General features: G+C 40.1%; 1 protein-coding gene across 1 annotated transcript in view; it reads right to left on the bottom strand.

Moving 5' to 3' along the window:
• Window positions 1-1,745: 1,745 nt before the first annotated feature.
• PLCL1 (phospholipase C like 1 (inactive)) overlaps window positions 1,746-26,651 on the bottom strand; it is a 246,839-nt gene continuing 221,933 nt past the window's right edge. Inside the window, exon 6 of the mRNA XM_081142679.1 lies at window positions 1,746-3,385. Coding sequence (XP_080998805.1) covers window positions 3,203-3,385 — 183 coding nt within the window. The 3' untranslated portion in view covers window positions 1,746-3,202. The remainder of the gene's footprint in view (window positions 3,386-26,651) is intronic.

Raw genomic sequence — 26,651 nt, forward strand, 5'->3', positions numbered from 1 at the left:
TGATAATCCATCTAATAAGACACCATGTCATTCTTATAAAAAATGATTTGGATCAAGGATCACCACCCAAGACAGTCACAGTAGCAGGTGATACCACAAAGCAGTGAAGAGGCTCTTTGGCAAACTAGGCAGCACGTGCCCCTTTTGGGAGGGCAGCTCCAATGAACTGATGCCAAGTAAGGAGTGTGTGTGTCAGGGAGGTGCCCAGTGTTGTCAGAACACTCGGGGATATTCTAATCTAAAGTTTCTGATCTATATTTAAAAGAAGTAGGAAACTGAATTTTTATGTGAAATCTGATTTTTAAAAGTTGTCTGTTGTTTTAGAAATTTTAAAAAAGAGTCAGTGGACAAATAAAATGCATCATTTGATAAAAACTCCAATGTGTGTGTGTGTGTGTAAAATAGAAAGATACCTGTGATGTATTGTTTTTATTATTGTAAAAAGCCTGTTTCAAAAGTTTATATACTATGATCTCATTTTTGTTAAAAATGAAAGTATAATTTACAAGTATGTATAAATTCTAAACAGTGTCTGAAGGGGTATAAATCTAAATGTAAATAGCGGGTGATTTTTATTTCTTATGCATTTTTATATTAATCATTAATATTTGCTTATCAGAAAATGTTCTTTTCATCTGTAGTTATAGTTCTTTTCATCTGTAGTTATAAAAGACAGAGTTAACAGTTTAGTTGAAAATTTTGAGAAATCAAAATTTTTAAAAATCAAAATTACTAAGTAAATATTCTTGCACATACAATCAGAGAAACCAGAATTCAAAGCCAATTCTTCCATTTACTATGTCAGCGGCTTGGGCGTTCTCACCTATAAAATGCCAGTGATAACACCTTCCATCTCCGCCTCAAATCCCCTTGGTAATGTAAAAATTAATAAACAAAACCAGAATTAATATGTGCCACACTACCTTCCTAGCATCGCCAAAAGCTAGGTGTAGATGGGGGCTTTTCCTGTCGCAGCTGCAGCCTGGAAGGAGACAGACTGCAGAACGTGATCCTGGAAGAGGTCCTGTCTCGGCTGTCCCACCCGGGCAGGGCCACAGGAGAAGTCCTCCCAGTTGCAACTCCTTACCCTCAGCGTCTAAGCTGCTCTGCCCCACACCTCACTCCGTCCAGAAACAGCTCCCAAGGCCGTGGAGCAGAGAGTGGCTGCCGGCCCACCGCCAGGCGCAGTAGCATCAGACGGGGGGAATTCACCTCACCCTCTGAAGGGTATCTGGGTAGGTCCGAAGTGTGAGTAGAGCTCCAGGACAATGGAGTAAGCTAGGATTAGATCCGACCCTCAAGTAAAGGAATATTGGTTGAGAGTTCGTCACCCTTTGTCTTCCCTTCCTTGCTCTCTGCATCACCAGCAAAGCCGTGGGTCTCTGGGAGGTGAAGAGGTCCACGGGTGAAAACCACCGGGAGGCTGATGGAAGGTGGGTTTTGTTTCTGTCTGTATCACCCCTTTTTCATCACAAGGGGCTTGTATACATTCACGCCCCCGTGTCTTATACATACAAGATGAGCGCAATGGAAGGGAAAGAAGTTTTTTCAGGCTGTTGTAGTACCATTTGGAAATCTACCAAAATGAGCTCTTATACCTCCCCAAGTACCGGCTTAAATCCAAGGAGACATTTCATCATAGCTGGTCCATGGACACAGCATACCCTTTTAGGTATTTTTTACACAGTAACCATTTTCATTAGCATTCTTTGTTCAATTAACTCACAATAAAAGGGAACAGTAAAAGTGTTGTTTCATATCTTTACTCTTTCAGTAATGTGCAACATGAACATAATAGTGTTAGGAAGTCAGAAATAACAACACGGTAGCTAAAGAAGATGTTTATATTTGCAAAATTTCAACAATTATCTTCCCTAGGTTCCCCCAAATTAGCATATTTGTTAATCAAATTAATTAAGAAGCTTTTCAAAATAAAAGCAATGTTTTAAATAAATATATTTTCATAACCATAGAACATTTAGTTCTGTTGGAGATAACAAACATTACACTCAAGTACTTTATGAAAATATTAGGGCAAAAATGATCTAGATGCAATTATAAATATACCCTAATTAGTCATTTGCTTTCTTTGTTGTGTTTTTCTGAATGTGTTAAAATCATATCATAGACATTTTGTAATCAATTAGTTCTTAAATCATCAGGAAGATGTTATCTGACCCACATAATTTATATCAGCTTGACATGATGATATATTCTTTGAGCAATGTCATTGAGTTTCAATTAATACTCTAAATTAAATGCTATCAAAGCTGAGACCCCCTAGCTGCCCGTGTCTGCTATAGAAAATGAATGCTAGACTCTCCGTTTGGAAGAATGAGACCTTCCTGCAAATCACAACCTTGAAATTTTGTAACTAAATAATATTGTCACATCAAAATCCTAATTACAAAAGAGCTCTTACTGTGTTTCAGTACCACATAGGTGGGCATAAATTCACTAATGGTCAGCTTTTCCACTGAAATCATATCTGTTTAGTAAATTACATAAAATAAATATTTATTGATTTTATTTAATAAATATTTTAGAGCTCACTAACTGAAGAAATGACTTTTCTGATCTTTTCAGAAATCCTGATCATTTGTTTATCTTTCATTCACTCTTATTTCTACTGTGATTGTTAGGAATTTTGCTAACCTATATGTAATCTATCAAAACATCTAGGCATTGGTAAATTTGGCTTCCTTTAATAATAAGTTATGTTAACATATCTGAATTAAATGACAAAGGTAGAGAAGTAAAATTAAACACAGCAACAGGTCCTAGTGAGTGCTCTTTAGAATTTTAGATTAACAGATTTTCCCTAAAATGATACGTTAATAACTTACTAAATGAATAATTCAGCACAGAATAGATTTTAACAGCATCCCAACATCTCTCTGCCTCTGTCTCTCTCTGTCTCTGTCTGTCTCTCTCTGAAAGACACACACACATACACATTCTACCCACATCCACATATGGGTATGTACACACATCTCAGAATTTAAAACACTGCTACTAAACATTTTTAACTTAGATAAATTAACTACATTAAAATACTGACATTGTGAAAATACCTGTTTATGTCCAACATCCCAGAGATGGCATCTTTTTGTGAACATCTACAAAGCTTAAGGAAAGAAAACCAGAAGGGAAAAACAGTCTTTGACACAAAGGACGGGCGAGCACGTGGCCACTGCTCAGGTCACAGCTTCCCGTTCTCCTCAGCACTTTCCTTCTCCTCTATGGCCTCCAGGCTGCGCTTGCCCTTGGCCTCGGCGCCGCCGCTGGGGGCCTTACTGAGGCCGCAAGACAAGCAGGCCAGCTGGATCTGCTTCATGTTTTCGACAGCTTCATTCTTTGCATTCTTCAACAGGTCTCCTTGGCCCTACAGACAGGTAGACACACCAGAGAAGAACGTTATGGGCAGGCACATCCTGAGTGACCATTGCTCAGCGAGGAAACAGACGCAGACCCGAGAACTCAGTTTCCCAGGGTTCACCCCAGCCTCTGCTCCAGCACTGTCGAGCGAGGGGCTTTGCTCTTTAAGCCCAGTATGTCAACCTGAGCCTTCCCCGTCAGATCTGTGGTTGCTGGCGGCCCCTTGAGCTTCCTGTGGTTGGGAACAACCCCAGAGGGACCCTCCTCTGAATTTGCCGAGAACATCAGCCCTTCATTGAGACTTTGCACAGCGCTGTAGCTTGTCGCACGCAGGCCCAGCATTCCTGGTCGTGGGAGAAAACAAGGAAGGAGACTCTGCCTTCGAGCACTGAAAATTAGATCAGCCCCTCAGTATACAGGAGCTTACAAAGCAAAGCATCTCTGTAAAGTAAATCATACAACCTTATGCTTGGTTAACTGGTTTTTTATATATTGGGCTATCCTTGCAATCTGCCTTTGGATAAATGATTAGCTACCCGCATTCCTCTGTCTGTTCCACCATCCTGAGGACAATGTTTCCATCTGACTGATGGAGAAAGGGGCTCCAGAGGCTCAGCGTGTCAATCAAAACAAAAAGCAAATGGGGATCACAGGAAATCATCAGCTGTCAGTTACAGGGGTGCCCAAGAAATATCTTTTCCCATTATTTTTATTTCTTATTTTAGTTCATTGCTCTGCAAGGCACAGGCCCGAGAAGGGCCGTCGCCCACTTTAAGCAAGGTTCTCCATGGTACACTGTTTCATTGCTTTAATTTGATGACTGCTTTTTCCTTATGTATGAGGAAGCTTGTATTTAAAAATATGCCTCGGAATACATCATTCCTCAAAGTCTATGCAGGCACTTGTCAATGTTATCTTATATATTAATAGTTAAATCCTAATAACAGCCTTGAACTCAATGGGATGAATAAGTAGGGCTTTGCCTAATATTCTTGTTAAAGTGAACATCCCAGTTACCCCCGTCATGGACTGGGATTTTAGAAGTAGACTGGGAAGTGGGATAGTCTGGCCTTCTCACAAGGAGAAACGAAGCTGAGCTGCACGAGGTTGCGCGGCCGACCCAAGGCCACAGCGGGTACATGACTGAGCTGGGACTGAAGTCCCGGTCCTCTGCCTCTTGGGTCAGTGCCCTAGTCCCACTCCATGTTTACAGATTAGACCAAGAACAAAGGCTAGAGAAGGAGCGTTCTGTCAGGTACAGATGACCTAAGGGGAAATATTCGCTACAGCAGCAGAATTTGGGAATCGGTTCTTAACAATACAGACACAGTGAGTCCCCTCTAGACCCTAAAAAACAAAGTCATATCCACTTTGAAAAATGCAATTCTTAAGTAATAATAAAACAAGATGTAAAGTCACTTGGTGCAGGCATTCTTTCTCCTTGGTGCGTTACACGTATGTCATTCATTCACTTTTCATTACATCCCTATGAGAGTGGCACTTTTCTTATTCTGTTTATGGATGAAACACACACACACACACACACACACACACACACACACACACACACACACACACACACACACACTGAGGCCCAGAGCGGTCGCCTTTTCCAGAGTCACCTAGCTGGCAAGTTGCAGAGTTGGGGTTTAAGTCAAGCCCAGCAGTTGGCTCCAGGGTGTGTAGTGTTAACCATGACATGATTCAGCATCTCCTCAAGGCCAATGGTCCACTCTCTACAAAGCACATTTCAGCCTCCTATTCATTGTTCCCCATGGAAGCAACACGGATAAAAAGAAAATCATTACCCACATGGCACAATCTGACAGAACTTAGAGATCAATCTAGAGAGTCAGTACACCAAGAACAAACTGGCAGGAACAAAAGTCTGTGTCTCAGTTTTGCTTTTAGCTCCAACAGCTTCTTCCTGGGCCATTTTCTCTTTTGTAAAAATGAAAATATCCTTCTGCTTTCCTCACAGTTCTAAAGATTAAAGAAAATATGTTGAAAGGCTACTTGTGATTTAAATAACCATAAGTAAACTATGCTATAAGGTGATATGAAAAGCACTTAACATAGCCTTCTATTATAATAAATATCTTGGTACTGTGCCTATTTTAATATAAATGTCACTGACTTGTTTAAAACGCATCTGCAAGAGTCTCTTTAGAGAGATGTATGTTGCTACTGTTTTTACAAATAGAAATATTCCTTTAAAAATCCAAACTGTATTAATAAAGAGATTATACCCAGTCATTCTAAGAGTATTAACTTTTAAGAGCTCCCTTTTCTTTTAGTTTTAAAATTTTTATCAAGAATTTTAAAAGCATCAACAACAAAAAATGGCCTCTTCCTTCATTGCAAGAAAACAGTGAAACACGCAAAAATATCAAGCTTGAAACTACTAGCTAATCCAGAGTGCTCGCACATCCTTTCCTGCAGCAGGTTACTAACGCATCTAATTAGTCAGTCAGAATGTCAGCTCATCAGCCTGAGCGGTGGCATCCCAGCCGAAGTGCCAGGCGGTGCCAGCTCTGCTCAACAGAAGTCAGTCTCTCCAGGAAACAATGGCCCAGAGGAGAAAACACTTTGTGCCAGTGCACAGGACACAACTACTCATCTCGTGATAACGAGGAGACACCACGTCCTGCCGAACGAAGCAGGCAGAAAACAACAGGAAGAGAAAGTAAACTGTTAACTAATAGGACAAAATGAAAGGCTACGTTATGAAGGCTTAACACTGAAAACATTTAGGGGAAAATTTTGCTTTCTATTTTTGTAATAGGAGAGATACAGGTCATCATTCTACTTTGTGGTCCAAGGAATCAACTCCTCGATTCCTGCTGATTAAAGTAGCAGAACCAGAAAAGACTCATCCTAGGAAAAGCTTAGAGGGGGGAAGGGCGTTGTTAACAGCCCCATCCTGGCTGGCATGCCTTCTTGGTGCTGACCTTTCCCATTTTTCGTGCAGTGATTTCCCTGACCGACAGCATCCCTCTCTGCTCTGCTACACTCCTCAAACTCCCCCTAACGAGCCAGCTTGCCCCACGGCTCCTCCCTGCAAACACCGCTGTCCTGTGCATCATTTCCGCACGTAGTAGGCGTTCAGGTCAGCTAAGCCATTTACAAGTATTGGTGTGTAGTATGCGCTTAAGGAGTATTGTAACAGGGTGTTTCTAAAGAATATGCTCCAAAATTCGCAGAGTCTTTGGGACAGGAGGAGGAAGGGGAGAAACCCAGGAAAATTAATTTTACTTAGTGATATATACATTGAAACACCTCTTGGGCTTGTCATGGCCTGGAATGTAAAGGGAATGGACGATTCATACGCACATATGCATAACCCATGGGGAGACAGTAGTGCAGTGAAGGCCCGGGGAGGGGTCTGGCGCGGGGTGGAGGGGCCAATGGGGCGGGGGGGACATCTGTAATACTTTCAACAATAAAAATAAATTTTTTTAAACTAAAAATAAAGTGAATGTACAATCTGATCACTGAAAACTCAACCTGGAAGAAACGTCAGGCAGCTGCCGATGTTACGGTAGACGAGCCATCTCATGGGAATGTGTAGCTCTGTCTCTGGTACTAGGAATGTTTCGCGGGGAAAATGAGAGACTTCTTTAACCCAAAAGAAAGTACGAGTAATAGAGGTATCTCCAGCAGACTGATGCTGATGGGACAACAGGACTATCAAAAGTCTCAAGAGCAATGGTCCTCAATTCGGCCTCCATAGTTATTTGGCTTCGGAATATGAGTCCATGGAAATCCCAACACACTTAAAAAGTAACAATTGGAATTATAGAAATCCATAGAGAGATCACTATACTGATTTTAAAGTAAAAATTAGCAATGATTGATTAATTTTTTAAAAAGAGACATTAGGCAGCCATAACCAAATCCTTCCAACTGCATTAAATTGCAATTAAAATACATTATCTGGAAATCAAGAAATATCTAATGCAATTTAGATTGTAAATGGGGCTGCTGTACATTACCACCACAATTTTTATTACTACTAATAAATGTATGACTGAAAATAAAATATTATCACAACACTAAACAGAAGCTAACATTTATTGAATACAATATGGTAAGTGCAAATCAATTGGCACACATTATCTCATTCCATCATAACCACAAAAGGGGCTGGAATTCTAAATGTAAGTTACTATTAGTCATATATTTGTAAGTTACCTTAGTGATATATTTTATTATCTATCAAAGAGGTTTAGGATTTTTGTTATTCCTGTTCTTACTAAGAAATGCAGTCCCCCCATCCCCAACACACACTGTTTGAAAACAGTCTTGGCTCTACTGGCAGAGTAGCTTACAAGACATCCGCGGCTCCCTCGCAACCACTTTTCCCATGAACTGCACTATCCCCTGTGATGTCAGCGCACGAAGGAGCAGGAGAACATCTTAACCAGTGTCCTTGTCACGTGTGAAGGAAATGCGTGGGTTGTTTCAGAGAACACCACAAATATTTAAAGCAGCTAATTGAGACTCTGGGAATGGAGAGACCCTCACGTATACGCAACTACACACATAAACAAATGCAGCTCTGTCTCCAAGCAGACTTGTGTGGGTATTTTTCAGCACACACTCAACAACAGACTGATGCTGCTGATATTCTTCCCACGTGAGAGTCCACAGCCGCAGCTAGAGTCACCATGGATGCTGCTGCCACAGGCGCAGGCCACAGACAGCGTGGTGGAATTGGCAGCTCTTTATTTTTTTCCAGCGATTATGTGGTGGACAAGACCATACTCTGGTGGGCTGTGTATTATTACCATCTTACTAGTTCAAAAACCTAAAAGATAAATTACAAGTAAAGATACAAAATAATAACAATAAGAAGATAAATGATACAAATAACTAATACAATAATAGATAATACAAGAATAAACTGTTTCATGCACTCATACTGTAAACCTATTTTTGCCTACCCCTGTGTGTGTGTATGTGTATATGTATATATATATATATATATATATATATATATATATATATATATCACATCTTCTTTATATATATCACATCTTATTTAATATGTATATAATGAGAAAGAAGGTAGGCTTGCCATTTTCAACAACATAGACGAATTTTGAGAGCATTGAAATAAGGCAGGGAAAGACAAACACTGGATGATCTCACTTACATGTGAAATCTAAGAAAACAGGACTCATAAAAATAGCACAGATTGGTGGTTGTGAAGGGCTGGGGTCTGGGGGAAATGGGGGAAGGCGGTCGAAAGGACACAAACTTCTAGTTACACAATGGATAAGTTCTGGAGAGCTCATGTATAGCCTATTGACTGTAGTTAACAACACAGTACTGTATACTTGAAAGCTGCTAGGAGAGTAAATCGTAAAAGTCCTCACCACACAAAAAAAGTAATTATGGGAGGTTATGAGTGTGTTACGTAGCCTTATTGTGGTAATCGTCTCATAATATATACATAGATCAAACGATCACATTGTACACCTTAAACTTATACAATGTTATATGTCAATTATATCTCAGTAAAGCTGAAAAATAATAAGATAATCATAATAATAAAATGAATGATAATCCAGTAGCAACGGTGCTGACAACAAAATGATGGGTGATGTCTCATCAGTAAAACCTCCTGCACTGAGATGAACTCGTTGATCAGAGCTTTAAAAAGGGTATGAAATTTAACATCTCCAGTTCCCATTTGTGGTCCCTATAGTATGTTGTTCTAAGTTGTGTATATGTGCCTGAGGCACACCCAACACCTCCTCCCTTTGGTTTAGAAACAGCAGTGGTCTCCTTTAGCTATCGATGAAGACGGGATTTCATCTATCTATCTATCAAGCAAACATTTGTTAAACATTAATCACATACCAGACTTTGTCTGATCTGTGGTTCTCAGCCCTATCAAAACTGAAGTACTTTAAGTCAAATGTTTTCTAAGTCTCTGTTTATTATCCTAAAAGGAAAGTCATAAATAATATAACTTAGTTGTATACATTATTAAAAATTAAGTAAATATAGTATCCTAGCTATAACATAAGGAGATATAAGAGACCAATCATTTAAAACAAAACGATATATGTATTGCAATATGTAAATGTCCAGGAAGGCACACAAAAAACATAATGAAGTAAACAGATGCCTGTGTTTATTTAATATGGATTCATTTAAACATAAAAGAGAAATAAGATCAGATGCCATTCCACACACAAAAAATATATTAAAAAATGAAAATGCAGATGTACCAAATAGACAGTAATATAAAAACAAACAATGGCAACAGACCAGATTTATGTGCATATAATAAAAGAAGGAAGGAAATAACCTTAATTAAGGTAGAAATAACATGCCAAGTACAAACTCTCCCCATGGAAAAAAGTCTGATAATCCCACAAGTGAGAAAGTAAATTATGTTCATACATCCTACCAAAATAGCCAAATCTTCAAAAGTACCTCAAAGGGCATTTTTCTTGTGATTGATAATATGAACTTCTACTTTGAAGGACTCTGTGAAATGCCTACTATGGACTATCAATAATAATAAATAAAGTATCAAATTAAAACCAACATCTCACTTCCCAGTCTGTTTCAGTATTACTGCAATAAAGTAGACAGAATTATACAATAAAGTAGACAGAATTCCCAGAGTGAATAAGTTATTCAATAATTTGGAAACAATATCTTTATTCATTTAGACTTCCCTCTCAGTAACTACCTTTTCTTCATATACTGGGCCTTTCACATAAATTCTTATAACAAAATCAATGTAATTTACTAAAGCACTTCAATTTGTATTTTAGAGAGTTTAGTGAGGCAGGACTTATGAAAGTCTTGCAGGACAGTCTTTACTATGTTGCACTGTCCTATAGCTCCAGACATCCAGCGTTTCTGGCCACCACCACTAAAGGCCAGGTGAATCCTCCCAATCGCCTCCACAATTTTTCAAAATACCCTCTAGGGGGCAGTGCTGCACCCATTAAGAACCACCAGACTACACTCTGGGGATATGTGTTGAGCACAGATGCCCTTCTGGACCGCATGGGACTTAAGTCTAGTTAGGAACACAGGCATAAATCAAAAAACCATAAAAATAAAGTCACGTCTAAACACAAGCTGTGTTACGTGCCTAAGGAAAAGGAGTATGATGCTGTGCGAACATGCAGCCAGGGGATCAGGCCCGGCTTCCCTGGTTAAGTGACAACTGAGCAACAACCTGAGAGACAGAGAAGCACCTTCATTTCTTTCTAGGCATCTTATAATGAGAAAAATAGGATACGAGGATCTTTTGATATTTGCCTTGAGTCCTCAAACCTCCCACAGTCTTACAGATACAGATATAAATAGCATAGGAGAATGTTCTGGAAGAATACTGCCTCCATGGGACAGCACCAAGAATGACCTAACACATTCCATTTTTCCTTATATTTTACCTACTTAGAATTTATTTTGTTTCCTTGAAATTTGTACCTAAAAAAAACACTGAGAGTGGAAAATAATAAAAGATCATTTAATGACAGTACAATTTTGTTCTACTAAGAGTTCTTAGCAATTATTTTAAATTTTTGAGACATTTGAAGAACAGTTACAATGTTTATTTAACTTTATAGATCAAGAAATAGACTCGAGAAAGCTAAGTAAATATTTTGCCCAGTTCACACAGGAAATAAGTGTAAAGGAAATAACTGCTTCCCAGGCCAATAGATGTTTTTCTTCACTGTATTTACATACATTACATGATATGTTGAACATGTCATGTAATGGGTCTTAGAAATACAAAGAAAAAAATAGATTAAGACCTATTTGATTTTTTAAAAATCCTTTGATAGAACCCCATGAATACCCCCCACAAAAATACTTTGATGTCTGATGTTTGCCTTCAATGTGGCAAATTTCAGAGTTTTGAAGAATTTAATAATCTTCATCTGAGCTAATTTTTCAGAAAACTGAAATAAAAAAGCAAAGGTAGAAGATTTGTACGTGGAAGAAGTGTGGAGATGATTGGTTTTCATTGCAGTCATCATAAGTCCTAACAGATCAAATCCAAAAAAGTTTTTATAAGAATGAAATTCATTACGGGCGCCAGCTGAACATTTTAAAGGATATGCTGTCAATGAGAGGACTCCTCAGTTGGTTCTTAGGTCTCTGGACACTGAATCTCCTTGCAGTGCCCACAAGCCCTGAAAACCTCCCACCCAAGTTGGCTGCCCGAGGGGCAGCACGCACAGCCGAGGCGCACAGCCGGACTCCAGACTGATGAAGGAAACCTCTGCTTCTCAGGATTCTACATTTCTCTCCTATAATAACAATTCGGTCTAGAGGCTTTGAATTGTAACCATATTGCTGTTCGATAGGTGAACTTATACTGTGACTTCCACTGTCAGACTACCTGGTTTCAAGTCCTGGCTCCACCACCTCTTAGCTTTTTGACCTTGGACAAGGTCATTCAGTGCCTGTGTTTGCTCATCCATAAAATGGCTATAGTAACTGTACCCATCTCTAGGCTTACTGTGAGATTAATAAAGACAATACAGGCGAATCACTGAGGACAATGCCTGAATACATGACAAATTCTAATGATTGTTAGCTATTATTTTATAAACAGAAAATTTAAAAGTTTCCATAAATGAAATGCTTTATTATCAATAATGACAATGTTATGGATGTCTACTGTACTTTACCTTGTGAAGTCTGAGGAAACAAAATCCCTCCGAACCTTAAAAAAGACAAAGTGGTGAAGTGGGGGGAACAACTGCTACTGAGAATAAAATTCAGGATTGATTACCCACTAGTCCTATAAAAGACCCCATAATAATTAAAATAAAAAGTGTAACAATTGCATTGAGGCAGGAACTTCCCTTGGGGGCCCCAGAACATGTCATCCTCCCAGCTCCACAGCTAATGTTCTTATTTGCAATTTAGAGGTTACAACCTTGTGCAGTGTAAAACACCAAAGCATTGCTCACTATGGGATAAAAAATTTTAAACAGCTGTTTCATTTAAGCCAGATGAGAAAGTAAAAATGAACTGAAATCATCTGTCACCAAAAGAATTTAATGACAAACATTACTTTTTGTGACAGACCCGTTACATTTCTGAAGATACCGTAAGATAGGTTCCTGCGAGGGTGCTCTGGTTAAAAAGCCATCTGCCCGCTTCGGGCAAATGACTGTGAGCCTAATCCACTTACAGGAAATGTCAACAAAATTGCTTCAACACCAGTGAACTGAATAATAGAAAACCCTAAGCTAAACTTTAAAAATACAATTCAACTGCAGAAATCTTTATAAACTTAGGTTTGTGTGATGATGCTGGCATTCTGAAAATTCTCCTGCAGTCATTGTGACAAAAAAACCATTCAGTAAAACAATAAGGAGCCACTGCCTGTTGGTCCCCCTGCTCTCTGCTCTTACCTTCCCATTACTGTGATCATCTGCCTCTACGGCAACAGCTCTAATAAGAAAGGACAGAAGATTAATATCAACCTTTAGCAAGGTGACAAAGGTGATTAACTGCATTTCAGATGCAGCTTTAGTAATGGATGGTCATCAGCACAAAAACCAAATGCTGTTTAAAAGTTCCAATATCTCAGATTAACTTTCCTTGCATCATAAATGACGCTGAAATCTAAATTCATACTGCTATTGGGAGGGCCATAAGCCAAACACAGAAGGAGTTTCTACAGAAACCTCTACTCAGCCAACTCATGCTCTTCCCATTTTAGAAAGATCATTTACAACAGCGTGACAGATGTAGTATGCTCCAAACCCCCCAAAAGACAAAGGCTATAGAGACAGTTGCTAATATTAGAAGGATATTTTTAAAAATGCATTCTGATATTTTCTTGGTAAGATTTCACTTTAAGAAATCTACTGATTCCACTGCTTAAATTATTGGCTACTTGATCCATCCAAAAAATAAATCTGCAAAAATACCAGAATAAAAGTGTGGATGCATTAACAATGGTCGTGAATCAGAATGAATTGATCACAGAATGCCTTAGAGCTGCTTAACCACCTCCACAGTGCTGAAAATTTCAGCAAGCAAGTGGTTTTTGGTGACATCTGGTCCTGTGTTGCACAGCTCCAGGGCACCACTGACACCGCCTTCTATGTGCATGGTGGCATTCCCTCCAGCCTAATGACAGTCATACTGCATCTGGTCGAGATGTGCCCTTTTACCAAGGACATTCATTCTTTATTCTCTGAAAAATCATAATGCTTTTAAATAGGCTGAATCTGTCCCCTTTAGAAGAGCACCGTGGTGAGTGCAGGGCTAGCCCATACAGTGGTCCTGCAGGTACCCATTTATGCTGGCATGAATTCTAGGTCCAGTGTCGGTTGGAGTGGCCAAATAGCTGTTAGCAAGACATTGTCAAAGGGGAAACTTCCCTGCACCCTCCACCCACTGGTCATTGTTTTATTAATAACAGCAAGGCAATTATCAAATGAAATGGGCTACTTCTTATTAATAGTTAAATTGAGGAGCAGCCAACTGGCTCCCTCCACAAAGACTGTTTAGAGATTTGGTCACTGTTGATGCCCCAAATCCAACAAGTCATTTGGTTAAACAGCAGACAACTTGTTAGTCCAAGGAAATGTCAAGACCTGTTTTCCCTAATCTGAGACTCACTCAAGTTTCAGATCTCAAACTCAAACCATCCACAACACCAAACTACTAACAACACAATTTCCCTTCAACTTATGGGTTTTTTAAAAAAACTGTGCTGCACAGAAGTTGAACCAAAAGCATCTATATTTTCCAATTGTTCGTACGAGGTCATGTTGACTTAACTTATCTATTCCCATCTAGCTATCTATTTATATATACATCATCCTAAATACCTCACTAGGCATATTACAAAACTAAGGACATCTACACAACCACAGTACTATTATTAACCCAATGAAATTAACATTTGTTCAGCAATTTCATCTGGTATGAAGTGCAGATCCAATGTCTGCAAATGTCCAAAACATCTTTCATAGTTCTTTTTGAAAATCCAGAATAAAAAAAAAGAAGAAAAAAAAAGAAAATCCAGAATCCAATCAGGTTCACACACTGCCAGTATCACTGAAAATAATGAGAGACAGAAGAGAACACAGGGAAAGTCACCAGCAAGTTCACAGCAGACAAGTGCCACTTCCTTAGAAGATACTTATTTCCACAGCTTCACTCCTGTCCACTTTATGGAACATGCACCATTAAATTATGACATACACTTGTCGAAACATTTCTTCTGAATGTCAAATATCATCATCACTCTTACATTCTTATTTTTAAATCAACTTTGTAAATGTATATACCTGGAAAAATCCACCATCCCCACTCAATTTTGCGAGCGTCATGCTGACACCTCCCTAAATGCTCTTCCAATCCAGGCCTCAGATTTCTTCCCAGAATAGATGACTGAAAATCAACTAACAGAAACTACTGGGACAGAACACTCATATTCAATTCCAATGTTTCAGTGGCTGATATAATTTAGGCCTTAGCTATGTAGACCAAAAAACTCATATTTTTAGAGGAACTTTAAATTATCACCCTGTAGAAAATCCAGAACTTCATTTGACAAGCCTTGTGCAATTCTGTTCATGTGCACAGACTTTGCTAAAGAAACTAGCCCATGCTGACTCTGAACTGGGATGGCCCTGCTATGTACTATGAGAGCCTAAATACCCAAGACATTGTCAAAGGGGCAACTTCCCTGCACCCTCCACCCAATAGGTCATCGTTTTATTAATGATAGTAAGGCGACTATCAAATAAAATGAGCTACTTCTTATTAATAGTTAAATTGAGGAGCAGCCAACCTGGACCCAGCATTCACACATATGGCCCAAGAGTGGCCCATCAGTAGATGTCCAGTGACCTATGAGCTGGCCTGACTCCAGGCAGGAATGACAGTAATTAAACCAATCAGATGAACTCTCAGAAAGCGAGCCTGGGAAATACAAAGAGCTTCAGTCAGTTGCACCAACAGAAAGAGGTGCTAGAAAAATATACAGAGGGTAGAAAGAGACAGGAGTGAGCTGAGCCCCTCTAAAGCCACAGCACCGGAGTGAAAATCCACTAAATCTTGCTCCTCGGGAAGAGGAAAGGACAACAATCTCCCACAGCCAGCTTGAGCTGTGCTCTCCTAGCCCAAGGCTCTGTGAGGCTGCCCACTCTGTGCCTCCTCCAATTCCCAGGAAATACGTTTCCTGCCTCGTCAGAGTCTCACCTGAAGAAGCCTGACTGAGTCCCTGTTTCCTGTGACCCAGCCAAAAAAAAAAGTTTTACTTTGAATGAAAAACGACATGCCCATTAAAATTTTAATCACAGCATTTGATTTGTTGATAACTAAGGTAAATGGAGCTTAAGCCATGCTTCTGCCCCAGCAAAGGCCTTGCAGAGAAAGCTTCTTGCAGAGAAAGCCAGAATCCCGGGAGAGCAGGGACAGGGGTGCGGCTGATGTCTGCAGTGGGAGGAATGACTAAGAAACGATGAGTCAGCTGTGTGACCTTGGGAAGATCACTGACTCCTCTGGGCCGCAGTTTCCTTCTCTATTAAGCAAGAGGACTAAATGAGATGCTCTTTGCCATTCACCGTTTATACTGAAAGCCTATAATTTATTAATTAGGGCTCAGTTTAAAATTGCTGTGTTTAATTAAGAGAGACTGTATAGTGGGAGAGAGATCAGGAAGCAATTAGAGCGTTATGCTGGGGGCAGATGGGGCACTGTGGAGACACAGGGCAGGGCACCTGGCCCGCTGAGCACAGGGGGGGACGGCGGGGTCAGCACGGGCATCCTGAAGGTGCGGTGCAGGAGCCGATGGATCAAGGGCCCCTGGTGCACTGTGTACACAACTGGGGGGCTGCCAGGGGGCAGCCCAGGTAATTGCTCAGCCCGAGAGCACAGTCGGTGCCACTGAGGAACTGGGAAAGGTCAGTGTGGCTGGAGAAGCGCATGGGAGAGGAAGGCGATGAAGCTGGAGAGGAAGGTGGTCACCAAGAGCTCCACAGGGGAAATTAAGAAGCTTGCAGGAGGAGCCATGGGAAACCTTGGAAGGCCTTTAAGCAGGCAGATGGCCACAATCAGATTTAAGTTTAGAAAGGTCACTCCAGCTGCTGAGCTGGGGGCCGGGGGGCTGGGGCACATGGGAAAGGAAAGATTTTTCACTGACTCAGGTGATACGAAGAGAACCAAGGTGATAGCTACAGAAATGCAGTCTCCAGGGAGATAACTGTTTACCCAATAACCACTTATAGCTGGAAATTTAGGGAAAAGATCAAGGACTAACTGCTAGGATTCTTGCTTAGGTAGCTCTGTGGTCGTTCATTCATTCATCCAGGTAAGGATACCAGAGGTGTGCTGAGGGCAGGCAGGAGACGACACAGTCTGAGACACGCTGCTCTCGCTGTGGCTGACAGGCCTCCAAAGTGTGATGGTGCCTGGTGGGTAGCTGAGAGGGAGGGGTGGCGAGCAGAGGTCATCCAGAGACAAGGAGAGACACAGGAACCAAAGCTATACCGTTGGGATTTGATAGCATAGAGAGGGTAACAAAGGCCATCTGCATGGACACTAAGACCCAGAAAGAAAGAATGAAGTAAGAAGAAAACCTAGGTTAGAACCCTAAGGAACACCAGCATTTAACAGAAGAGTAGATGAAGGGTAACCTGCAGAAACTCCTGGGGAGAAAGAGCCAGAAGTGTAAGGGGAAGGCTGTGTAGAGTGAGGTGTCCCAGAAATCCAGGGAAGCAGTGAGACAGGAGTGAGTGACCAGCCCCGTAGAACGAACGTTGCCAAGTAGTCACAGAAGATGGAAGCTGAAAAGTGTTCACGAGCTTTCGTGACAAGAAGGTGGCTGGTGACCTTGGTGAGAACGATTTCATGGAGTGTCAGGGGAAGAAGACAGATTAGAGCAGGTTAAGGAGTGCGTGGGAGGGGAGGAAGTGCATGCAGTCGGAGGAGACACACCTTGTTAGAAGTTTGGGTGTGTAGGTGGGGAGAGAGATAGGAAGTAGGGTAGCTGGAGGGGAGCTGAGTCTCTTATAAAGGCCTTTTTATATGAATAAACACAGGCTGAACAGTGAATTGTGAAAGGACAAAGACAAACTATAAAATGAAATAACTAAAAGCCTCTACTTCTTGAACTGATTGTTCTTAGTTTTCCTAGTGTCCTAATGCTTCCCCCTTATTTCAGAGCCCTGTTATTTGAATGAAGTCAGAAAGTTACAGAGCAATTTAAAATGTAAAGCAAATTAATTTAAATACATAAGTAAATCTACCTAAACTTAAAAGTAAAATATAGGGATTTCATGCGGTCTATGCATTTATGACGACCTCCAGAAAATGAAGAATTCTCACTGTGTCCACCAGGTGATGCCCGTTTTGGGGCTTAGTAACGAGTTTTTGTCTGTCCACAAAAAGCTTGTGTTCCAATGGTTAAAAGAGGCCTCCTAAAATCATTTGGTTTACTCTTCTGTTTCCATGTAGATCTGAATCTTGATCATTCTAATTACGTAAAAGTGACCTCAAACAAATTCTGAAAATGTCCAACTCATCCAAAAACATTAATGTATCACCCTGTTGGTGTGGCTCAGCAGTTGAACATTGATCTATGGTCCAGGAGATCCCAGTTCGATTCCAGGTCAGGGCACATGCCCGGGTTTTGGGCTGGATCCCGGCAGCTGTTAAATGACTCTCTCATTGATGTTTATATCTCTCTCTCACTCTCCCTTCCTCTCTCTGAAATCAATAAAGACATATATTTTTTTTTAAATTAATGTAAAGTAGAAGTGAACACTGCGATGGAAAGTATCTTAGCAAAATCGAAACAATCGTGCCTCTTCAAAGACAAAAAAATCTAGCTATTTGCTTTCACAATTTGATGAAAGAAAAAAGTGATAACTAAGAAATTTCAATGTATGCTTATTTTATATAATAAAAATAGTTTACTGTATAGAACAATATCTTTATATTTGCTGTTTGGAAAATTTTAACATGCAGAACTCAATCTAACATGATGTAAAGCTCTTAGGGTTAAGTAATCAGTTGACAGAAGACATAAAGATCTTTCTTCTACTTGATGGGCTTATTAGTAAGAAGTAGCATAAGAAAAATGTTATTATGCATTTATGAATATTTACAATAAGGAAGATATGTGAGTTGACGGGCAACTGGAAAAGTCTACCCCATAGATTCTTCCCTTTGCCCCTCTCGCATTCTCCTGTGCCTGAGACGTCCACCAGAAGTAACAGTGTACAGGGCAATGGTCAGTGGACAAAGAGACTAAGAATACATGCGAGCACACGCGAGCACACACACCATTCTAGCTAAAACCAGCTTCCCTCGCTTGTAGTCTTCTTAGGACACAGTTCTATCCTTATTAACTTGTTAATAGTGCAGAATGAATGTTAGCACCTCAGGTTTGGAACCCAAGTGAAAATGAGAGAAGGGCCAAGGTGAGGATGGCTCCCTCCAGCCAGCTCCTTGGCAAGTCCCCGTGGCGGGGGGCAGCAGATCATTTTACCCTTACTGTGCCCGTCTTTCCTCAATGTATGAAAAACTTGAAGGAAAAAAATATCCACCAGCGGAGCCACTGAGCAAAATCACCCCAGAAAGCAGGAATAACCGTGGGATGTTTGGAGACTTGCAGAGGAACGCTGTGGCTGGAACATAGTGGGCAGGTGGAAACTAATACAAGAACGACAGCATGTCATTAAGGAAAATGACCTCCTTCACAAGGTGAAGCAGCCTCACTAGCAACAAATGAAAGGAGGTGCATACACCTACACAGGACTTTTAAGCTCTGTTACCCTAGAGACTCGAGAAGCTATGTTCCTCTAAGGAAAATATCTGTTATCAATATTTACTTCATATGCTGATGTGTGTTGGTGCTGTTTAACTATAAATTTACATAATGTCTGTTCAGAGCAAACCCTGAAGCATCCTGACCATCCACGGGCAGGGTCCCAGGGGCCACTCTTCCTTGCTCTTTAACTTTCCATATTTATGTGTTCGAACAGCGAGGCTGACACCTGCCAGAGATGTTTCAGGATGGAGGGAAATCAATGGGCCTGGCGGCTGTCTCAGCTCCCTTCAAAGGGTGACCTTTAGCAGAGGCAGCAAAAGCATATCCCTCACCGGGATGTATTATTATTTTAATCCTCAATTTCGGGCTGCATATTTTAATAAAGTCTTCCGCTAACGTCAACTTTGAGGTATTAAAGCACCATAGTGGGTTTCCTTCTTCTCCGCCCACATAGAATTATCTTCTTTTTGTCTCCTGTCTGTGGAAAAATAGAGACTGGCTGAACTGAAGTTGAAAGTAATTCTCTCAGCTGTGGAGAACACAAATGTTGCTATACTATTTTTTTTTCTTTCTTTTTTTTAAATATGTCTTTATTGATTTCAGAGAGAGGAAAGGAGAGAGAGACAGAGAGGGGGAGAGAGAGAGAGACAGAAACATCAATGATGAGAGAGTCATTGATCGAGCCCACAACCCGGGCATGTGCCCTGACCGGGAATCGAGCCCCCATCTCCTGGATCCCAGGGCGATGCTCAACGGCTGAGCCATGCCGGCCACGTGCTATACTATTTTAAAGTAACAGTCTCCAACTCTCCCATATTTATAAACCACAGGATGTTTATTTTATATAGTCAGGTTTTTATAATAAAAGGACAAAATATATTAAAAATCCCCTAGTTATTACAGGCAACTAATACATTTAAATATACTGATATATTTTGCTCATAAATACAAAAATGAACACTCAAAGAATGATGCAAAACCTCAATATTCATAATACTAAGAGAAAAGGAATTCTGTCTGTAGTTTAAATTCAAGTCTCATTCCTCATTTTGAAGGCCAGACCACGATGAGATTCGTACTGTGGCCTGTAGCCAAAAGTGGACTATTTTGGTATATATATATATATATATATATATATATATATATATCCTATTCTCGAGGGAATTAGCAGTTAAGGATTCTCTTATTTTACTTCATAATTCTGGCATAACTCTATAGCTCAGACTGTTTGCCAAAGAAACTTTCTGTGATGATGGAACTATTCTATATCTTTGATGGCCAATATGATAGTCACCAGCCACATGTGGCTGCTGTGCACTTGAAATGTGACTAGCACCACTGAGGAACTGATTATATAATTTTATTTAATTTTAATTCTTTTTATTACAATGTGGCTAGTGTTTTCCACATTGGACAGCACATGCTAAAAGACGGTGCCAACCTTCAGCAATATATTGAATTAAGTAGAATTTTTTTTCACTCTCTCCAGCTTCTTTCCTGACATAGCACTTGCCACAATTACAATTTAATAACTGATCGTGGCTTGCACTTGTTGACATCTGGATCTCCCACAGGAGTGCATACTCCTGAGTGCAGTGGCTGACTGTGTACTGTGCACAGATGTGTCCCCCACCACTAGCACTGGGCCTTGCCCAAAGCAGGGATCCAAAGCATTTACTGAATAAAGGAATAACCTGGGTGCCACTGAAAACACATTCACCTCAGCTTAGGATGTCCCAGGACTATTGCCATCCACCCCCAGCAAAAATCTCATTTTCTAAACTTTTTAATTATGACAAAAAATAGTCAACTCACCCCAAAACTAGCCCATCCTTTTATAACCAATACACTGTCCCCTACTTTTTATGCAAACCTGTTTTTAACAAGAATTTTCTGGAGGAGGAAAAAAAATCAAAGGACTGACCACGATACTAATAGCAATTTCAAGGTCAGGTAGAGTGGTAAGTATATCTGGGGAGGCAGGAGACAGTGGAGTAATAACTGATATATTTGGTGGGAGATGTGAGCTGGTAGAATTCTTCTAATCATATCAGTAAGGAGACTGACTGTCCTATCTGCCCACATCAAGAACAAGTCACCCACTTCACATAAAAATGCATCCTAATTAAATTATCTTTTCAGCCAATGATCATTAGAAATTGAAGGAGTGGGGGTTTCCTAATGGGTTTTATGTTAGAAATCTCCTTAAACTTTACCTTTCAAACATTTCTCTTCCTGGGTCACTGCTGTGGACTAAATGTTTGTGTTCCTCCAAAATTCATATGTTGAAGTCTTAATGCAAAGTTAAAACCTTGGGAAGGTGATTAGATTTTGATGTGAGGTCATGAGGGTAGAGCCCACGTGCTAGGATCGGTGCTCTTACAAGGGGATACAGAGACATGAGTTCACTGCCTCTCCACCAGGAAGAGGTTCTCACCAGAACCTGACCTGACCTCAGACCTCCAGCCTCCAGACCTGGGAGAATCCGTATTTGCTGTTTAAGCCACCCAGTCTATGGCATTCTTGTTAGGCCAGCCCAAACTAAGACAGTCAGTATATTAGTCTTGTAGGGCTGCCATAACAGTGCCACAGACTGGGTAAACAACAGGAGCATATTTCTCATAGTTCTGCAGGCTCAAAGTCCAGGATAAAGGTGTGGGCAGGGCTGGTTTCTCTCCTTAGCTTGGGGACGGCCATCTTCTCCCTGTGTGTTCACATGGTCTTCCTTCTGTGTGCTTCTCTATTTAATCTTCTCTTCTTATAGGGACACCAGTCCCTTGGATTAAGGCCCACCGTATGACTTCATTTTAACTTACTACTCTGTGAGACCGTCTTCAAAAACAGTCACATTCTAAAATACTGCAGTTAGGATTTCAACATATGCATTTGGGGGGACACGATCCAGCCTGTAACAGTCACCCCTTTTTTAATGTTCCAATTTGTGTCACAGGTAAACTTATTATCTACATCCAACCACACTGAAACCTCTGTGTTTAAAATTCTGGCAAAGTGCACTATTGTATTCTATATAAGAAACGCTTCTCTGATCATCTGGAGACTCTCTTGTATTTATGTATTTGTAATTTCAAGGTTTTAATTATTATTGCAAAGTATGGCTTTACTGTTGTTGATGTGTTTTTTATATATTATATATGAAATAGCTATGTAACAGCTGGGGCAGTCTTGTCATACTATGGACAAGGAGTCCTGTTCAGACTGCCTGGGTTTCAACTCTGGCTCTGCCACTCGGCTTTGACCTTATTAAAGGTAAGCTATTTACCTAAACTTTCTGTCTCTCAGTTTTCTCATGTATAAGTTAGAAATAGTAATATTACCTACATCATATGGTTGTTATTAGAATTAAATGATTTAATAAGTATAAAGCATTTGGAATACTATCTAGCAGAGAATAAGCATTTTATAGCTATTTTTTTGCTGCTGCTAAACTGCACTCTATATGAAGACAAATATCTTCTGAAAGAGAACCAGCTTCATCAGTTCCTATCAGTCATACGTTTAATTCAAGTTTTACAGTGAATATTCTGATTTTCCCCAAGATGTCCCATTTTTTTCTGGTGTACACAAGTTGTTGGTTTTTTAAATAAATTTCTGATTTTGGTTAAAAATAAGATTGATCAAGATTAGAGGATTTTTTCAAAAATATAACTAAGACCAGTGAGAAAAAGTTTGCCTATTTGGGGCACAAGTGAATTCAGGAAGAAGAGCAAACTCCCAAGGCGTTTTCGTACACTTATCGCATTAGGTACATGATGAGCTCTTGATGAATACTTAAAAGTAACAGTAATGAAGACGGTGATGGCTCACAAATGGAGGAAGAAACTCAAAGGTAAAAGTTATCCAGATTTTATAAAAAGATCATCTAAAAAATTCTAAAGTTCAGTCACTTGAATTGTTAATGATTTCTCAACCATGTTGGAAAAAGACAAGAAAACCAAAGAGAAACAAACTATCTTTTTCCAGTCCTCTTAAGAACAACTAAAGACAATGGTGGCTTAAGTCTCATTGCACTAGGACAATATTTAATATTCTTTTCTACGTTTATATTCAAATAATTCAATTCAACAAACACACCTTGAGCATATACCATGTTCTGCTTCTATTGTAATAATAAAAAAAATGAATGTGGGCAGTAGAATTGTAAAATGTAGAACAGGGCCACCAAAAAGTATATAAAATGTATATTCAAAATATTTGTGTATGTGTGCACACACTGCACGTACACAGCATCAGTGGAGGGAAATGGCTGGAAGGAGCTGAAGCAGTGATCTGGAAACCTGTGCATCTCTAAAGAAACCCTGAGAACAGTCACTAGTTGCCTGACAGACAAAAGATAGGTACCCAGAGGATGAAAAAAAATAGAAGTGGGTATTAGGCCTACTGACAGCAAAAGCTAAAACCAAATTACCAGACTAGTGCACATGGGCACCTGCCTGCACTCCGTGAAGGCAGAACAGCCGGCAGGAAAAGATGATCCCGAGTGAGAACAGGCCGGGGAAGGGGGACTTCCCAGAGGCACAGGGAAGAAGCAAGGGGTCAGGACGCCAACCCCCTGAGAAAATGCAGTGACCACACACAGCAGAAATGCGCAGCTCCCCAAGTACATAGCACACAGGCATCGAATGGTGACACTGGACACCACGGCCGTGGATGTCACAAACAGGCGCTAAACACACAGATTGAGGTTTGCATCCAGTCCACTCCTTCACGAGGGAGTTGTCATCTTGACCAAATTGCTTAGCTTCTGTGATCCTCTGTTTTCTCAGTTTAAGCTCAGCACCACGCTCAGGCACAGGCCCCGCTGAAGGGGCTGGAAAAGACGATCATTACCCTGCAGTGAGGCAGGGGGCGGACACAAGGATGGAATTGTGCAGAAGCTACAGATATAGCACTAAGAAGTTGTCGGATTATCTGGTTTTGATGAGAATTGGGAGATGAAAAGCATGGAGAGAAAAGAGCAGGGAAATTTTTCCTGGAAAGACAACAGGTAACACTTGTGCTGGATTTAAGAGATGAGGAGATGTTGGTCAGTTGACTGAGGAGGGAAAGAACATGATAGGCAGGAACAGCATGTGCGAAGGCATGGAGGCCTAAAACAGCCCGCTGTGTTCCAAGACCCACAGGCCTGTGGCAGTGTGGGAGCGTGAAATGTGAAGGTAAAGAGGTAAGCAAAGGCCTCTTCACTGAGGACCTTCTAGCCAAGCCAAGAACTTGGAATTATTTCCTGTAGATGACAGACAAACACTAAAACATTTGCCTCGCTCAAGTCTACTTGAGCCATCAACAAGGCTGGTTTGTTGTTTGTTTTTCAATCCCGTTCAGTGATTTCAGAGCACTTTTTTCTGAATATAAAACAAATTTAATTAAATTTTCTCTCATAAGAAGGTTGTATTAGGCTTGAAAAGAGAACTGGATATTATTCTCCCAATACTTTAAGTTTCTGTCAATTAGAGTTACGAACTGAATCAACTAGGTTTGGTTGTCAAAACCAATCAAAGTTAAGATCTAGCTAAGGCACAAATGAAATTTTCCTCATCTGAAGTATAGAACACTCTGGATTGTGGAGCTTCTCCACCATGCTTCAATATACAAATAAATGACAGGTTCATGAAAAGACAAACCACTGCACGTGGATCCTTTGGAAATTACTAAGACTTCTCATAAATGTAAACTTCAGTAGGTAAACCACTGTAGTAGACATTAATTACAATACAAATAATGAATACTTAAAGTCACTTCCCAAAACTTCATGTAAAACAGAAGGCTAGAGGTAGAAAAAAATGCTGAGGCTGACAACTTCATGTGAGCTATGTGACAAATCGGCGTCACTCACATAGATTCAAAGGGAATGGCGCCCCCTAGAGCCACGCAGAGCACAACTTACATGGTAGTATGCGGCAGCTCTGGTCAATGCAGGGATCAGATTGTTAAAACTGTGTTGCAAAAAATTACTAATAATAATTGTACTGGTGTAGGAGCTAATTTTTGTTGTACTGATGTTTAACTTTAATGAATTTCATAGTCTCATGTATTAATTATCAAGGCCAGCTAGAGGTCAGGGTCTCATGTGAAAACTCTTCCTGGGAAACCTTGACAAAAGAGCCAAAGGAAATGACCTTCCCAGGAGCAGTTATTTTAAAAATTAGGACAGTGGTGATCTTGGCTCCCTCTCTGTCTTACCAGAGAGGAAGTTCTAGAACAAAATTATACTTTCTGAGTCAAACCAAATAATCTGTAGGGTGGTGGTTATTAAGTGAAGGATTACTGAAATAATTCAGTCTGAGTGATAACAACCGTAATTCAGCAGCTAAGAAAGTACTTGCCAAAATTCAGATATGGAATTTCCACCCTCAAAGTGCTTGTAATTATATTGCTATACATATATTTATGTTTTTCACACAACTGAGAAGTTTTAGATAACCAAAAACTCAGAAGAAGATATTTCTCCAATATTGTTATTATTATGTCTACATGTATCATTACAGGGCTTACAATGAGTGGGGTTAAAAAATGGATTATTTAATATACAAACCAGAGGGCTATGTTATAACACACATACACACGCGTGCGTGCACACACACACACAATACATATATATACATACATATAATTGCCCCTTTCAATGACATTCTTCCTCTCCCAGGCAAAATGTTTTAGAGATAAAAGAGAACAGGAAGGAAGTTGCTGGCTCTTTCCCCCTCTGGCTTCAGAATACATGAAAAGACTTGATGGTCTGACTCAGAGGATACACAATACACATTGTTAAGAATCTTTAGTCTCATTTATTCAGATTTAATATTAGAACACGGTTACTACTAAAACACACTTTGCATACACAAGCATTTACATGCCAACTTCATTTTTGGCAAGCTTAGATATAAGTTTCTTGGTTGACATAAAATCTACAATAAACAATAGAGCCTGTTTCCTACAACATGTAAGTTAAGTGTAAAGAACCATCTGGAAGGTGAGAGAGTGAGGAAGGGGTGCATAATCAGCCGTAACTTCACCAGCAAATAAACTTTCAATACCTCTTGAGTGTCAATATCAGATTTTGAAAATGTACTCATCCTAGCAGACTGAAGGAATAAAGTACTGATTCAATAATGAACCACCAGAGAACGCAAGTAACTCTCTAAACCACTCAACCTTCCCTTATATATTTTTGCTTTAAAAGAAAGTGAAACTCAATTAAATCTGGAAAAACAGAATATTACAGTGAGACAAACCCTTGTTTCTGACCCAAGGTAATCAGAATTAACCACTAAAACCCAGGCCGTACTTTTAGGGTTTCTAGTATATTTTAAATATATATTGAGAAATACATCTCTCTTTTTTTTAATTTATCTTTATTGTTGAAAGTATTACAGAGTCCCCTTTTTCACCGCCACTGGGTCCCTCTTCCCCATACCCACCCCGCCCCGGGCTTTCTCCACACTATTGTCTGTGTCCATGGGCTATGCAT

The sequence above is a fragment of the Miniopterus schreibersii genome (genome assembly GCF_964146895.1).
Source record: "Miniopterus schreibersii genome assembly, chromosome: 7".
NCBI lineage: Eukaryota > Metazoa > Chordata > Mammalia > Chiroptera > Miniopteridae > Miniopterus > Miniopterus schreibersii.